Source organism: Choloepus didactylus, chromosome 14 (assembly GCF_015220235.1).
Source record: "Choloepus didactylus isolate mChoDid1 chromosome 14, mChoDid1.pri, whole genome shotgun sequence".
Taxonomy (NCBI): domain Eukaryota; kingdom Metazoa; phylum Chordata; class Mammalia; order Pilosa; family Megalonychidae; genus Choloepus; species Choloepus didactylus.
In genome coordinates, this window is record NC_051320.1 from 53,375,400 (window position 1) to 53,392,820 (window position 17,421).

Here is a 17,421-nt window from a genome sequence, read left to right on the forward strand (position 1 = left end):
GTGTGTGGGTGTGTATGTGTATATTTACATGCTGGAAGTCCATTCCTAAAGTCAAATGTGCAGATACAGAGCTGTTGCTTTGTTCTAAGGAATAATTTTTTTTTTCCCTCGGCTCAAGCTGAGGCTTTTAGGATTTCTAGTGGAGTTGCTCCTGCTAGATATTGGTAAAACTCCTTAAGTTGGTACACAAGGCTCTTTCTTCATGTTCTGATCTTGCATCTTTCCAACTTTGTCTCTCTAACATTCTCCCTAAGTAGTCACCATATAGATCCCTTGCAGTTCCCAGAAAGTGCTGTGCTTTCAGGGTTCCCTGCCTTTGCAGTGTACTGTTACCTCTATTTGGCATGTCATCCTCTTTCCTTTATGTCTGATCCTCTCCTGTTTATCCTACTGGGAGTCCTTCCTTGACCCCCACCCTCTCCTCTTCTTTAGCATCTAAGCCCTGATTATGCTTGAGTTACACCTGTTTCACTTGTCTCTGCCCTCCACTACACTGTAAGTGCCTTAAAAGTCAGTGCTTTGAGAAATTAGGAAATGTCTCGAGACAAAAACAAAATCACAACATACCAAAACTTCTGGGATACAGCGGAGGGCAGTGCTGAGAGGGAAATTTATCTCTCTAAATGCTTACATTAAAAAAGAAGAAATATTTCAAACCAGAGACCTAAACTCACAACTGGAGGATCTAGAAAAAGAAAGAGAAAACTAAACCCAAATCAAGCAAAAGGAAGGATTAGAGCAGAGATAAATGAAATAGAAAATTAAAAAAAAAAAAAAATTGAATCATTGAAACCAAGTTAGTTCTTTGAAATGATCAAAAAAAGCAACAAACCTTTAACTATATGGGGGGGGGGGTGAAATGGGGGGCATTACTTCCAACCCCACAGAACTAAAAAGGACTAAAGAGGGTATAATTGTAAGAAAGGGTTAAGTTTAGCTTTCACATAAAGGCAACATGGAATAGGGAAAATGGCAGCAGAACTGGCTTAAACAGGCTCCATGGTAAAGAGAAGGAGAAAAAGAAAGCCATGACGTAAGCCTAAAATCAGCACCAGCTCCTTATATGGGAAAAATAACCAGAGTTACTGGAATGTAGAGGGATATTGGGTATAATCAGAGGCGGGAACTCTCAGCGGGAAATTTAAACTGAATAAACTCTCTCGGATAAGCTGTACAATTCAAGATCTCAAAGATGGGCTAGTTAGCTCTCTCAGATAGGCTGTAACCTCTGGAGTACCCAGCCAGTGGGGAAACAGTGAGGGACCTGCATGTTAGCGGTAGAATATTATTGCCATGTTCTTTTTCCCTGGGGCCAGCCCACCATGTTTCTGGCTGTGTGCCCTTTCTTGCAAGATCATAAATAAATTCTTTTCTCCTCCAGAACAGAGTGATCGTTTATTCCTCTACAGGTACCACTTTATTTCCAACATAATGAACAACAATATGCCAAGAAATTAGACAACATGGGTGAAATGGACAAAATCCTAGAAGCAGTTGAACTACCTACTTTTACTTAAGAATAAATAGATCTCATCAGACCAATAAGAAGTAAAGACATTGACTCAGTAATCCAAAACCTTCCAGCAAAGAATAGCTGAGGACCAGATGGCTTTACTGGTGAATTCTACCAAACTTTTAAAGAAGAATTAACACCAATACTGCTCAAACTCTTTTAAAAAATTGAAAAAAAAGAAAGTGGGGGGAGCATTTCCCAACTCATTCTCTGAGGCCAGTATCATTCTAATAACAAAGCCAGATAAAAATATCACAGGAAAAAAATTACAGACCAGTATCCCCCATGAATATAGATGCAAAAACCTCCAACAAAATACCAGCAAACTGAATCTAACAGCACATTAAAAAAATTGTATGCTGTAACCAAATAGGATTTATCCCAGGTACGCAAAGGTGGTTCAACATAAGAAAATCAATTAATGTTATTATAGTACATTATAGAACAAAGGGGAAAAAAACACTTGATCATCTCAAGTGATGCAGAAAAGGCATTTGGCAAAATCTGGCACCCCTTCCTGATAACTCAAAACACTCAGAAAACTAGGAATAGAAGAAAAAATCCTTTACAAGATAAAGGGTATATATGAAAAACCCACAGCTAGTATCATACTCAATGGGGAAGGACTAAAAGCTTTTCCCCTAAGATCAGGAACAAGACAAAGATTCCCACTGTCACCGGTGTTATTCAACATTTTGCTGGAAGTTCTAGATAGAGCAGTTAGGCAATAAAAAGCATCCAAATAGGAAAGGAAAAAATAAAAATCTTTTTGCAGGCAATGTGATCGTGTACATAGAGAATCTTGAAAAGTCCACAATAGCTATTAAAGCTAATAAATAAATTCAGCAAAGTGGTGGGATACAAGATTAACAAGTGATCAGTGGTGTATCTATATACTAGTGATGAATGATCCAAAGGGGAAATCAAGAAAAAAAATTTTCATTTATAATAGCAACTAAAAGAATCAAATATAGGAATAAATCTAACCAAGGATGTAAAGGACTTGTTTACAGAAAACTACAAAATATTGCTGAAAGAAATTAAAGAAGACCTAAACAAATGGAAGAATATTCTGTGTTCATGGATTGGAAGGCTAAATATTGTTAAGATGTCAGTTCAATCCAAAGCAGTTTACAGATTCAGTATAATTCCAACAAACTTCATTGCAGAAATGGAAAAGTGAATCATCAAATTCATATGGGAGTTACGTAAACAGCCCCAAACAGCCAAAACCATCTTGAAATAAGAACAAAATTGAAGGACTCATACTTCCTGGTTTTAGAACTCATTACAAAGCAACAGTAATCAAAACTGTATGGTACTGGCACAAGGACAGATATATAGACGAATGGAATTGAATTGAAAGTTCAGAAATAAACCCTCACACTTTTGGCCAGTTGATCTTTGACCAGGGTGTCAAGTCCACTCAGTGGAGAAAGAATAGTCTTGTCAACAAATAGTTCTGGGAAAACTGGATATACTTAAGCAAAAGAATGAAGGTAGACACCCCCTACCTCAAACCATATAAAAAATTAACTCAAAATGGATCAATAGCCTCAGTATAAGAATTAAAATTATTATAAAACTCCTAGAAAAAAACATAGGGAAACATCTTCAGGACCTTGTGTTAGACAGCAGTTTATTAGATTTTACTCCAAAAGCACGAGCAACAAAAGGAAAAATAGGTAAATGTGACTTCATCAAAATTTAAAACTTTTGTTTGAACATCAAAGGACTTTATTAAGAAAGTAAAAAGATCCTATAAAATGAGAAAAAATATTTGGAAACGATATATTTAAAAGGGCTTAATCTCTAGAATATATAAAGAACTCCTACAACTCAACAACAAAAAGACAACCCAATTAAAAAATGTGGAAAGTACTTGAAGGAGACACTTCTCCAAAGAAGATCGGTAAATGGTCAAGAAATACATGAAAAAGTGTTCAACATCACCAGCTGTTAGGGAAATGCAAATCAAAACCACAGCAAGATACTATAACATACTCACTAGAATGGTTAATATTGGAAAAAAACAGAAAATAAGTTTTTAGAGAGGGTGTGGAGAAATAGGAGCACTTGTACATTGTTAATGGGAATGTAAATTAGTGCAGCCACTGTAAAAAACAGTTTGGCAATTCCTCAGAAAGTTAAGTATAGAATTATATGACCCAGCAGTCCCACTATTAGGTATATACCCAAAGAAATTGAAAGCAGAGACTTGAACTGATATTTGCATATTGATGTACATAGTGACATTACTCACAATTGCCAAAAGTGGAAGCAACCTCCAAATGTCCATCAGCAGATGAATGGATGATTAAAATGTGGTATAGGCATTTGGCCATAAAAAGGAATGAAGCTCTGCATGGTACAACATGGATGAACCTTGGCAACATCATTTTGAGTGAAGTCAGTTAGACACAAAAGGACAAATATTATATGATCTCACATATATGAAATAAGCAGAATATGCAAATTCATAAAGTCAGAAACTAGAATACTGGTTACCAGGAGATTGATTGGGGAAGGGAATGTGGCATTAATATTTAATTGGTATGGAGTTTCTGTTCAGGGTGATGGAAAAGTTTTGGCACCGGATGATGGTGATGGTGGCACAACTTTGTGAATGTAATTAACACCATTGAATTGTATATTTGAAAAGGGATAAAAGTGGAAAATTTAGGTTGTGTGACATTACCACTCGCATACACACCATAGAACTATACAACACAGAGTGAAACCTAATGTAAACAGTGGACTAAAGTTAATGGAATAATTATAATATTGTTCTATCAATTGTAACAAAAGTGCCACACTAATGCAAAGTGTTATTAAAAGGGAAAACTGTGTGTATGAGGGGGGTATATGGGAGCTCTGTACACCTCCATGATTTTTCTGTAAACCTACAGACAAAAAGTGTTGTGCTTTTGGGTTTGTGGTGCTATTACTGAATGCCCTGTATTTACTAGGTGCTGGGTATGTGCTGTTTTTTTGGGTGCCAGAGTGGATAGTTTCATTTTGTGGGGAGAAGAGTGGAAATGTTTTCTTGCCTTGGAGTGATGTCGAATATACAAATATATATTGGGGTATTCCTTTCCCTTTAAGCATGGGCAGCAGTGGAATATTTGCCCAAGACGGTGTACTTTGGGCAGTGCCTGAAGAATAAAGTATTTAGGACAAAGGCACACAGTCATTTCCACTTTAAGGAATGAGGGCCAGGAAGCTGAAAGTAGTGACCCCTGCCTGTTGCCACTGCTTGTGTGTTGCCATGACTGTTATCAAAGTGTTGCTTCTCGGCTCCAAATTCTCTCTTTTAGCCTGATTGGCTCTGGACCTGGTAAAAATTTTTCCTTTGCCTGCTGGCATGCTGTTAAGCTGGAGGAAGAAGGGCTTATATTTTCCTGGTCAGTGGGTGGTCCTACAGTGTGCTTGGATCTTGTTGGCAGAGCCCTGAGGAGGGGAAAGAGGCTCCAGCAGCCGCTCCTCCCTTCCCAACACATAGCCCTTTTGAGGCAGTTTCCAGGGCAAGTGGTACCTTCTGGTGAACATTTCCAGCAGCAAGTCATCAGCCTCCTGTGCAGCAACTTCTCAGCATCTCAGCAGGTGGTTCTTTGGATGGCAGCCTCCACCTGCTGCCTGTGGATAAGGTCTGACCTGGTTCAGCCCAGAAAACTTAACTGCTGTCCAGTGGGTTTCAGCCACACCCTCTCCAACCATGTCTGATTCCCACCTTTGGGGAGGGGACCCCTCTCCATGTTTGTTCCCTCCTTGAATAGCACCCTTACTCAGAACTAGTGTCTATTAGTGTTCTCTTTTTTTTCCTCCTCTTATCCAGTTCCTTGTTACTCTAATTCCCTGTTAATAATCCTCGATATTAAACTTACTCTGTTTAGATTAGTGCGTGGTTTCTGTCTTGTGATTGGCCCTTCACTAATACAGGTGCTCTCTGCCTAGAATGCCAGGCTCCTCTTCCCCACCTAAGGAGCCCTGTGAATTCTTCAAGGCCCAACCTAAGTGAATTTATTATTATTCCGCAAACACCTAAGTTATCGCATAGGCGCTAGGTCCAACCTTGGAGGTAAGTAAGACAGGGTTTCAGCCCTACAGGAGGCAGAAAAAAAATAATGAAGTACATTGAGTCAGAGAGAAGGCTGTGTGCGTCAGGTATGTGTATGAGTGGGGGGTGGGTGCAGTGCATATGACAGAAAATGTTAGTGTCTTTCCTCTAGGAGCTGAAGGTATAGATAAATGAAAATATATGAATGAGGTGAACATTTACCATCTTAATTTAATATCCATAATAGAAAAAGTAAGAAATTGTGGTGGTGTTCTGTTTGGGAATACTCTTTCTTTTTCCACAAAGCACTTGATGGGTGAAGTTTTATTTAATCTTCTTATCTCTGAACTGCTAAAGGGTAAGAAGTGTCTCTTATCCTATTTATCTTGTCCTCACAATGCCTCGTATGATGTAGATGCGTAATAAATGTTAACAGACTGAATAAAGACTAATATTGAGTTTATAACCTCGTATTTTGTTTTCTCCTTCAATAACATAAAAATAGCCAGTGTTTTCTTATGTTAATAGTCCATAAACAAATACAAGCAATTGTTTTTGTACTTGAACTGTAAGCAGAAAGGTTAATAAATTTAGGGCTTGTTCTTGTTTATTCCTCTCCAAGCTAAATAGTGCCTTCCATTTCAGGTTTGTACAAAGCTGTGTGTCAGATATTTTATAGAACTCTTAATTCTCAGTATCAATGTTTTACTGACATGGAAACAGCTTAAATTACTTACCCAAGTCTACACTGATGAAATGTGGCTGAGCTAGCCTTTGAGTCCAGATTGACGCCAAGGCCTTTTATGTCTTCCACTGTAGTGTCTGGATCTTACCACAAGTGCTCTTGTTGTCAGTCAGAGGCCTGCTCTAATTGGCAGGTGTGCGTGCTCAGCACATGTCTCTTCAGAAACCACCATCACCTCTTCCTAATCCTAGAGACACAGCTCTCTGGCCACCAGGCACCATGGCTTATGCATACACAGGGCTGGGAAAACTCAGAAAAGGCAGAAAGTCTCTCCCCATTTGCTTCTTTAAAATTACAAAAAGTTTCTTGTCAAAGTGTGTCCACTTGCTGGAAAATCAAACTTGGTACAGATCATAGAAGATGTTTAATTGCATGAAGTTGAATTGCAGTTAAACCTTGGAGGAACATATGTGCACTTCTAAACACTAACCTTTGCCTTCCATTTCCTTCTCCTAAGGTGCTGTTACCCCCGTATGATGACACTGCCATGAATGGCACCGCTAAAGAGCCGCCGCCGCCTTATGTGTCCGCCTGAGCCTGGAAGGGAGGCAGAGCTGAGAACAACTGCTTGACTTTTCAGAACATCTGAGCAATAGTTCTTTAATTTCACTTCTGAGATGAGCTCTCTGAGATTGTTCTGAATTGCTGCAGTTTTATTAAAAGTTGAATTACCCTCTGTAGTTTTAAACATACAATTTAGGTAGAACACTGTGGTAGATTCACTGTAGGAGTGGGATATAATGGACTTCACTAGCCTTCCTAAACATTGACACATCCAAAAAATAAGAATGGACCTTGAGTTAAAGAAGTCTGGTTTTATACCGGGTGGGCCCCCAAAGTTGAAGAATTAATCTCTATTCCTTCTGTCCCTTTTGAAAGCGCAAAATAAAGGCAAAATTAGGCAATGCTTTTCTTAAACCATTCCATTGTAGAGAACAAACCCTTATGAAAACAGGAATGTTCATTGTATAACCATTGCTTTGAGTAGGTAAATAGGAATCCATATATATAGCAAGAATTTCCTTAAAATTCTTTGACTTAGATTCAATGACTAATTTGTTGGTCAAAGATTTTCTCCTTGGGCTAAATTAAGACCATTAGCACCAGGCAATGGGAGCAGTAAATATCTGATGACTGTTCTTATATGTTCTGTGTCTGGGGTCATGGATGGTGGGCCTCGTCTATGTTTAGGGGATGTGAATTAATTTGATTGGCAACTGCATGCTTTTTGGTGCTCCCTTTCTCCTGATTCTCATCCCTGCCCAGAGCCCCCTTTTACTAAATACTGCCCTAGCCTGATCCAGGCAGGACTTCCAACTCACTTTATCAAGTGGAACTATCAACATGTATTTCCCTAATAATATGAAAAAAAGTTTTCCCCTTTCTCTGGAAAGTACATCCTACTACTTTGAATTAATATGCCTAGTCATCCTTTAAAATGTAAAACAGTCTTCATAAAACTGAGGAGGGTTGTTTTCCTTATTGAATGCTCTTGTCTTGACTACCTGAATTTCAAGGGGCTTTTATATGTTCATATCTTCAAATATCAGCAACTCTTCTGTTTATTCATTATTGAATGTGCTGTAAATGAAGGCTTTTGCAATTAAAGTGAAATTTGCCCACATCTAAGAAGATGCCCCTTTTCACTCTGTGGTTGTGCCTGGGGACCCTTCTCACCCAGATGTGGCCTTGCAGATGCACCCTGTTAAGCATGAGGAGGAGGCTTTATGACTTCCTTTCACATATATGTGGTTTTTAATATTTCAATGCTGATAAGATCAGAGCTTCTTAAGCCAGGAGAAACAGGAGTCAGACACAGGCATCCAACATGTGCTCAGCTGTTATGCATATTATTGCTTTATGTCCCTAGTGCCCTTTTAATAAGTAGCTAAGGTTTTACGAATTCTCGAGGGAGATTAGAATTAAAGGGGGAAGGGTTGATTTTTTATCTCTGAGAATCAGCCTCAGTTACTTCTTTTGGTATATCATTAATATTCTTTACGAACACAACCTAAGAAATTCTGTTCCTTGAAGCTTTTTTCCTTTAAGATTCACACATAGTTAAACATATTAAGGGTTATTAGGGACGGAAAGGGCTGACCAAATAGTTTCTCTGATCCCTATGGAAGGCACATAGGAAATCAGTTATTTGCATGTTGCTCTCCATGGTTTTCCAGCTTTTTTTTTCCCCTAATTATTTCTGATTAAATTTATTTGAAAAAAATAAATCCCACACACAAGATAAATCTCGTAGGTTAGTTAAAATTATTAAATCACCTTTTATGAAAATAATAAAATTACATGAAACTAGGATCATGCCAGCCAGTTAGGAAGCATGACATCACTATTCCATACACATAATTCCCTCTTTCATCTAGAAGATGGGTTTCAAATCGTCAATGGAGAATCTGATGCTTCTCTGCTATATGGGGGAGAAAGTGCAACATTTTCACCATTAGTTTGTTATGCCCTTAATTTAACAAAATTCAAGAACATGATTGGCAGAGATAATTTGGAAACTTGCTCCTTTCCCTGTGCCTATTGTGGATAGGCTTGGAGAGAAGAGGGGTGAACTGAAATGGACCACTCCCGAGAGGCAGAGGCATGTGATGGCCAGAATGTTGGACTAGTCTATAGATCTGGGTTTTAGTTTGCTATTGTCTCACTACATGATCTTGGGGAAGTTGTGCTACTTTTTCATGCTTCAGTCATCTCATCAGTTAAATTGGGATAATAAATGCTGATTTTCTTTTGTTTGAAGATAAAATGGGATAGAATAAAAATATTCTGGAAGGTACCAGGCTATGAAAATATAAGGTTGAATTACATAGCATGCTAATCTTCCAACCTATAAAAATAAGGGAGCAAAAGGTTCCAGCTCTTTTTTTTGCAGTATGAAAAATGATGCATGGTCAGATGAAGAGAAGTGATGATTTTGAGAGTCTGCAGCTCCTTGGAGCAGAACCAAGGCTGGTGCTCTTGTTCGCACAGCACCATAGGCGTCAGGATATCACTTCATTCTCAGATCCCATGTGGTGCTGCTTTTTCTTGACTTGTAGCATGTCCCAGGCTAAGCCCCAGACCTGCCTCCATATTTAACTCTTGAAGGAAAAGAATTGTCTTCTTCCTGTATCCACTAAGGAAATTGTGATATTTGGATTAAAATGACTGCAGAGCACATTACATGACTCAGTGATTCACTATATCAAGCTCATTGCTAATCCAGATAATATGTCTTTTGAATGCATTTTAAATCCCATTTTAACAGTTTTTTGTTACAATATTTTATAAATCAAACATATTAAGCATCTTCCATGCTTGTGTAAACTTTCATTACAGTATATAAACATACCATCTCCTTTTGAAGATATATAACATGGTTTTTCTTTATTAATTCATTTTCAACTATAATGGAACAAAAAGAGCTACCTGACCTTGGGTCAAGATAGTCAGCCCCTCTTACATACATTCTTCTTGATTGTAAAATGGGGTGGGAGTATAGAAATTGGAAATTTGAGATGAGAAGACATTATGAATTTTAAGATCCTCTAATGACTCAGGCACAGGGGAGGCAGGGTGAATTTTTTTAAAATTCAGTTTTATTGAGATATATTCACATACCATGCAGTCATCCACAGTGTACAATCAGTTGTTCATAGTACCATCACATAGTTGTGCACTCATCATTGCAATCAATTTCTCAACATTTTCATTGCTCAAAAAAAAAAAATAAAAATAAAAATAAAATACATATAAAAGAACACCTGAAACATTCCATCCCCCATCCCACCCTATTTTTCATTTAATTTTTGTCCCCATTTTTCTACTCATCTGTCCATACGCTGGATAAAGAGAGTGAGGCACAAGGTTTTTGCAATCACCAGGTCACACAGGGTAAGCTAAATAGTTATACAATCGTCTTCAAGAATCAGGGTTGCCATTCAACAGATTCAGGTATTTCCTTCTAGCGACTCCAATACACTAAAGACTAAAAGGCTATCTATATAGCACAGAAGAATACCCTCCAGAGTGCCCTCTCGACTCCATTTGAAGTCTCAGCCACTGGAATGTTATTTTGTTTCATTTTGCTTCCCCTTTTTGGTAGAGAAGATTTTTCTCAATCCCAGGATGCTGGGTCCAGGCTCATCTCCAGAGTCATGACCCACGTTGCCAGGGAGATTTACACTCCTGGGAGTCATGTCCCACGTAGGGGGGAGGGTAGTGTGTTCACCTGCCAAGTGGGCTTAGAGAGAGGCCACATCTGAGCAACAAAGAGGTTCTTTGGGGGAGACTTGGGCACAATTATAAGGAGGCTTATCCTCTCCTTTGCGGTAACAAGCTTCATAAGGGCAGGCCCCAAGACTGAGGGCTTGGCCTACCAAATTGGTAGTCCTCAATGCTTACAACAACATCAGTAATAACCCAGGTGGGGAAGCTTAATATTTCTGCAATTTTATTGAGATATATTCACATACCATACAGTCATCCAAAGTGTACAATCAGCTCACAGTATCATTTGGTTGTGCATTCATCATAAATCCCATTTTAATACCTAGCCCTTTTCAACTTTTTGTTGTCCATAGAGAACAATCATTGCCTTAATTTTTTTTAAGATATGTATTATAGACTCTTAATTGATTTTATAGTGACAGATTATTTTCTGTCATATATACTCTTTTAAGAAAACAATAGGTTTAGTTAACAGAATTAATAGTAACTAATGGTAGATTACCTTAATTTTTAGATGCTTCTTGGTTGCTTTACTGATGGAACACTTTAGTTTTGTTTTTGTTTTTTTTTCTTCTTGACTCCTATGCATTCATCCCAACACCATGAGGTATAAGCAGCCCAAGTAGGCGAGATGGTTTTAAGTCTCTTTCTGGGGTAAAGGAAAGAGGAAAATAGACCTTTTGTCTTCAAGTGTGGTCTGTCCACCCTAGAAACAGCTTCTGTGAAATTTAGATTTCTAGAATGCCAAGCCATATAGAAGAGTTTAAAGGCCAATAACTAGTCCCCTTCCTTCCTGCTCCTTCCTACCTAAAAAGAGCATTATTTGCAGGGTCTCCCCAAGTCAGATGTCCTTGTCCCTGCCTCCTTCCCTATACTATTTCAAGGAATACAAGAATCTTCTCCCCTCCCATCTTTTCTGCCCCCCCCTTTTTAAATCTTCATTTTATTGAGATATATTCACATACCATGCAGTCATACAAAACAAATCATACATTCGATTGTTCACAGTACCATTACATATTTGTACATTCATCACCTAAATCAATCCCTGACACCTTCATTAGCACACACACAAAAATAACAAGAATAATAATTAAAGTGAAAGAGCAATTAAAGTAAAAAAGGACTCTGGGTGCCTTTGTCTGTTTGTTTGTTTGTTTGTTTCCTTCCCCTATTTTTCTACTCATCCATCCATAAACTAGACAAAGTGGAGTATGGTCCATATGGCTTTCCCAATCCCATTGTCACCCCTCATAAGCTACATTATGGGTTCTGGGTTGTAGTTGGATAGTTTCAGGTATCTACCACCAGCTACCCCAATTCTTTAGAATCTAAAAAGGGTTGTCTAAAGTGTGCATAAGAGTGCCCACCAGAGTGACCTCTCGGCTCCTTTTGGAATCTCTCTGCCACTGAAGCTTATTTCCTTTCACATCCCCCTTTTGGTCAAGAAGATGTTCTCCACCCCATGATGCCGGGTCTCCATTCCTCCCTGGGAGTCATATTCCACATTTCCAGGGAGATTCACTCCTCTGGGTGTCTGATCCCACGTAGGGGGGAGGGCAGTGATTTCACCTTTCAAGTTGGCTTAGCTAGAGAGTCTGCTGCCTTTCTTATTCTTGCCTATTCTGTCTCTAACATCTGTTTAGTATGACTGCTTAACCAAACTACACCTCATTTCACTTCCTTGTCTTTTCACCCTCAATTTGTTAACCAACAATACCTCTTAGTGATGATTTCAATAGACCATCTTGAGAAACTGCACCCATTAAAGTTCTTATCTGCATAGAAGGGTGTATTACACTTGAAATATTCATCATTGCGAAAAAAGTCCTGTGCAAACTGAGCTTTTGTGATAGAGAAAAACTAAAACTATAAAAACATTTATTTCCATTTAAAAAAATAAATTTTAGTGTCTACAATCAGACTAGAAATGGACTTGTAAAATATCCCTAAATAGTATTGCTGCTAGTCATATAGGCAGTCTCATGCTGGAGAGGAGAGGGCAGGTGTCTTTGCCCAAGTATTGAGAGTAATTCCTGCAAAAGAACTGCCAGCATCAAGTACAGGCTGTCATTTCAGAGCTCCCTAACTTCAGACCTAACAAGCGCCAAAAATTGCACCTGTGGCTGTCTAAAATGGCAGCTCAGATTCATATTCTAAAAGGTGTTGTAAGGATGTCTCCATACCCATGGAATTCATGTCAAGTGTTTCTGCAAACTGGCCAAGTTTTCTGCTAAATGGCTCATGTAAGGAAGTCAGCCAAATCTGCAACCTTCTGCCCAGAAGCTCATGCATATCTTCTGCAGAATAAAGCACCCTGACGGTGGGAGAGAGAAGCTGTTGCTTGGCCAACTCTGAAAAAGTTACACCAAGGCCAAAAGCCTTAGTACTATATACCCATTGACGTGATCCCAATTAGGAACCGCTGCTGCTGCTGCTGCTGCAGAAGCAAGAGTTTGGCTTAAAACAGCACACCTGCTTTAAAACGCACACCTGTTTAAAACTCACACCTGCTTTAAAATAATCAGCACACCCACGGTTTTTATAATATATTGCCCACTGTGTTTCAAGCAGTCCAGGGTCTGTTGCTGCAACAGAGCAAATGTAATTTGGCAGGAGACTGTGTGGTCCAGGCTAGATCAGGTATAGTTAACCAACAGTGAAGATTTTGTGCTGAATTTCGCTTAGCGGCTTGCTCAGTGTATCGTCATCTTGCCTGCCACTTCCTAGTCACACGTCAGGTGCTGTGGTGCCTCAGCTCCCACCGTGCCTGCTCACAGCTTGAAAAGTTGCATCCAGTGACATATTCCTGATCCATGGGATCCTAGTTTCAGCGCATCCAGTGTAGGCCTTGTACAGAGCAGTCGAGGCTTCCGCCTGAGGCCCCCATCTGAGGAAAACCCCGACCCTGGGAAGACAGAGACCGGGTTTGCCCTCTGCGCTACCAGCGACAGCACAAAGGGCCCTCTTGTCTCGTGAGGAAAAGACACTCCTGGAACCCAGCGCAGTGACCTTGGTATGATGTTACTTTTCACCCAACATGCATTTTAGCTAAAGGAATGTGTTTTTAATTATTCTATTTAAGTGTTTTACTCTCAAGGTGTTCCTTTAGTTGTTTTGACTATAGATCTTTGTGTTAGTTTAGTTCCCTGACACAGGTAGTGATGGCAGCTCTAATCTTGCTTTTTGCACTGCTTCCCAGTCACCCAGGTTATCTTGTTGACCTACTCATATTTCATATTCGTTTTGCCCCAAGTTGAAAATTGTCTTCCCTCCCCCCACCAAATCTGTTCCCATTGACTCATGTATCTGGTGGCCTCCCCAGTAACCCAGCTTAAGAGCATGTTTGAACAATATTTACCACTTACTGAGCTCTTACTTTGGTCAAACATGCTGCTGAGCACCTTACACATCTTAGCTCTTCATCCCCATTTTACAGATGAGGAAGCTGAGGCTTTTATAGGAAAATAACTGGTCTGAAGTCATGCACTAAGTGGCAGAGCCAGGATTTAAACGCCAATTGAGTGCATCTCAGTGGGGGATGCATACTTTTGAAACATCAAGAATTTCAGAGTTCTATACATAGTCTCTCACTTCGTGCTACCAATGTCTCATTTCTACTATTTTGAATTCTTAACCCTAGAAGGAATGCAAGTCATGCAAAACCACACGTTATTTTATTTTATTTTATTTTATTTTATTTTTTATTATTTTATTTTTTTACTTTTTTGGCATCTCCTTTAATGAAAACACAAAGCCATGTCCACATATATTTAAACACACTAAGTACAAAGAAGCTGGTCTGGTTGGACTCAATGTTTTATGACTTTGGCTGAACCTCTATCATCTATCACAACAGAATGTAAGTTTTTGAGGAGAACAAGACATATTTTAGTCAGCTTTGGATTTCTCCAACACATAGCGTGGTGCCGATGCAAAGAATCACTCAAAGAATTTGTTGAATTCAGTTAAATTAGAAAACAAAAAAAAAATTTTTTAAGTTAATAACGATTACCTACGGTGGCAATGCATCTGAACCTAGATGTTAAAAAAATTGCCATTCTTACCCATAGTGGAGTGAAACTACTAGGGGAAAAGGGGAGAAAATTAAACCAAATAATAGCACGAAAACCTCCAAGTCTGTAAGTAAGGAAGAATCATGCCATTTTTAGTGAGTGAAAATGGCTGATATTTAAAATACATTTTAATGAAAATACGTTCTCACCATCTTTAAATAAAAACAATTGCGTTTTTAAAAATCTGAAACCCCTCTGGCATTAGGACTCAATTCCTTCCTGCCCCACAGGCTTTAGGCGCCACCGCACTACCAGCTCCTCAGTGCTCTTGAGGCACGTGTCAGACATGTCCTCCTCTGTTGGAAGGCCTTGTGGCAGTTTCAGTGGCTGGATTCTAATCAAATGTTTAACCACTTTCAATCTTGCATTCACCGAGGGGATATTCTTGTGAATTTGAGGAGTATGTGCCTTTTCTAATCCAAGCACCTTTATTATATCTTTTTCCCAGTATGGACGTCCTATTGTACTTTTTATTCTGGTAACAATATGCAGTTTATGGGGGTTTTGGGGATCCCCACCATATTTTTCATGATCTGCAGGTGAAGGTTGAAACACTTTATCCGGAATTCTTGACCTGGTAAATTTGTGACGAATCCACTCTGTACAAATGAGAGACTCCACCCCTTTTGTCACAGTCTGGAGATTGCCTGGCGGCCTCTGAACCACCAAGTGCAAAATCCCTGCCATTCAGTTTGGTGATTCTCTTCTTTAGAGGCAGCGTTTGCGGCTGAAGGCGCCGGGAAGGTAAAGGTTGGTCAGCCGACCCTCCTCAGCCTCACCACACGTTATTTTAAATATTGTAAACTTGGGAAGGTACTTTAACAAGAGGTTAGTGTTACATAAGTAAAGCTGTTGATTTCTTATTTAATAGACTGGAAATTGCTCTGCAAATATCTTTTTATTCTTATAAAGAATTTGTTCAGGTAGGAAGAAAATCAACTGAGATGGGCCTTTTATTAAAGTCTGGTTAATTGTTTTAATTGAGCAACTTCCTTTTTAACTGCACTGATTCATCATTGTGAGAAGTATGCATGTTATGATTTCAGGCATCACACTCAGGCTAATATGCACAGCAGTGATGTAATTTGTTTGTATTATCTGGAAGGAATAGTTGAGGACTCTGAGACACAACTTCCTTCCCTGGCCCTGCCCCTAGAAAAGTTACCACTTTGTCTATTTTCACATCTATCAAATAGAGCAGAGCAGTCATTTACTTTATGAACACAGGCTTTATTCTGCCTGTGAAGTTAATGTGCTATATCATCTGTATCCCTGGGAGCTAACTTACGTAAACATCTTAATAGAGAATCCAGGTATGATTAGGGCATCACAAAACATTAAAAACTTGTGGGCTTTAAAATTACATGAGTGATACATGGGGGAAAAATTAGAAAATAAAGCCAATAATAATTCATCCTGTGGGCCTTAACTGGGAAGTCCCTTCCGGAAGCCGCCTATGACCCACTGGCCAGGCAGGAATTCATTTTATGTCCCCAGTTAAGGAACATCTCACACTCTATGGTTACTGTCACATTTCTCATGTGTAATCCCCCATTAGGTTACAAACTCTGTGAAGGCAGAGAGTCTGTGTCAATGTTAACTATTACTCTATATGCCTGGCACATGTTTAGCAAATAGAAGGAACTCAAAAAATATTTACTAGAATAAAATATACACACACAAGAAAAACCTGTTATCCCACCCCTAGTGACTATAATAAAGCCATAAGAATAACTCAGTGAGGCTCAAGCTCCACGGCGTCTATTTCCCACTGAAAAAAAGTCACATCCTTATAGACCATGTAATTTACAAAGGGAAGGTCATTCCTCCAGCAAACTGCCAAAGCCACAGGTAGAGCATCTACTGTGGGGAGCATCTTCACTACTAAAAGAAAGCTGTGAAGGTGATAGGCAAAAAAAGGCAAAACAGTAATAAAAGAACTGATCTCTGAAGACAAAGATTAAAGGACCACTAAGAAGAGAAGCTAGCTAATGTTTGACTTACATTCGAAATCAAAAGATATCAGCATTCTTAAGACTTACTTTCTTGCAACTAGCTCCCTTTTATATGAGCTTAATTCATCAGGGCTCTTTGAAGATGAAAGAGTAAATTGTTAGAGGCTGCCTCCCCTTAGGAGCTTTCCCTTTCCACTTTTCTGTTAGAAAATTGTATCATTAAAACAATAAGTGACCAAATCTAAGACCCTGTGAAATTCTGAGGCCTTGGCCCCAATTGGCCTTGGGCTTATAGGGGGGAAGTTCTGAACAGCCAACATGTAACTGAAGTACAGTGATGTGTTCATCCACCTCCTGGGAGCTTTGGATGTAAATAAACCCTGTGAAAGACTGTGTGTTATAAAGCAAGTTTGTATTTCATCCTTTACAAGGATATCACAAGATTCCAATAGTAAAGCAATGTGAATTCCTCTGTGGCAGGTGGAGGAGATACTAGTACAGACAATTCTCACCAGTAGACAATTCCTGCAGCATAAAAGCACTCAAAAGGAGGTATGAGGAAGAACATGAAAAACAGAGACTGGGAGAGGGAGAAAAAGACCACTTTTGGCTTTTTTAAGACCCTGCCTAGGTGTGAGAGACATGATCCCAGGAAGAACATTCAGGGAGGGTGTGCAAAGGAGAAAGAGGAAAGGTCTGGTTAAAAACTGGTTCAGACAGAGGCTAAAATGTTTGCATGAGTGCTCTGAATTAAAACTTGCCCCTTCCCCATAAACCAAAAATTGTGTATGTATGGAGCTTTATTGGGATATAATCCACATAACATAAGTTACCCATTTGAAGTT

At 39.1% G+C, this 17,421-nt stretch overlaps 2 protein-coding genes across 2 annotated transcripts in view; one reads left to right on the forward strand and one right to left on the reverse strand.

Annotated features, from left to right (window-relative positions):
* Positions 1-7,944, forward strand: part of LAPTM4B (lysosomal protein transmembrane 4 beta) — an 82,478-nt gene extending 74,534 nt beyond the window's left edge. Inside the window, exon 7 of the mRNA XM_037803077.1 lies at positions 6,773-7,944. Coding sequence (XP_037659005.1) covers positions 6,773-6,850 — 78 coding nt within the window. The 3' untranslated portion in view covers positions 6,851-7,944. The remainder of the gene's footprint in view (positions 1-6,772) is intronic.
* Positions 7,945-14,731: 6,787 nt separating this feature from the next.
* On the reverse strand, positions 14,732-15,397 carry LOC119509291 (39S ribosomal protein L30, mitochondrial-like). Its single transcript, XM_037803241.1, has one exon. It carries the CDS (start codon positions 15,306-15,308, stop codon positions 14,823-14,825), a length of 486 nt encoding a protein of 161 aa, XP_037659169.1. The 5' UTR covers positions 15,309-15,397; the 3' UTR covers positions 14,732-14,822.
* Positions 15,398-17,421: the final 2,024 nt, after the last annotated feature.

Excerpts from the sequence above, each read along its gene's own strand:
- LOC119509291 (XM_037803241.1), bottom strand. The coding sequence starts at position 15,308 with ATGGCAGGGATTTTGCACTTGGTGGTTCAGAGGCCGCCAGGCAATCTC.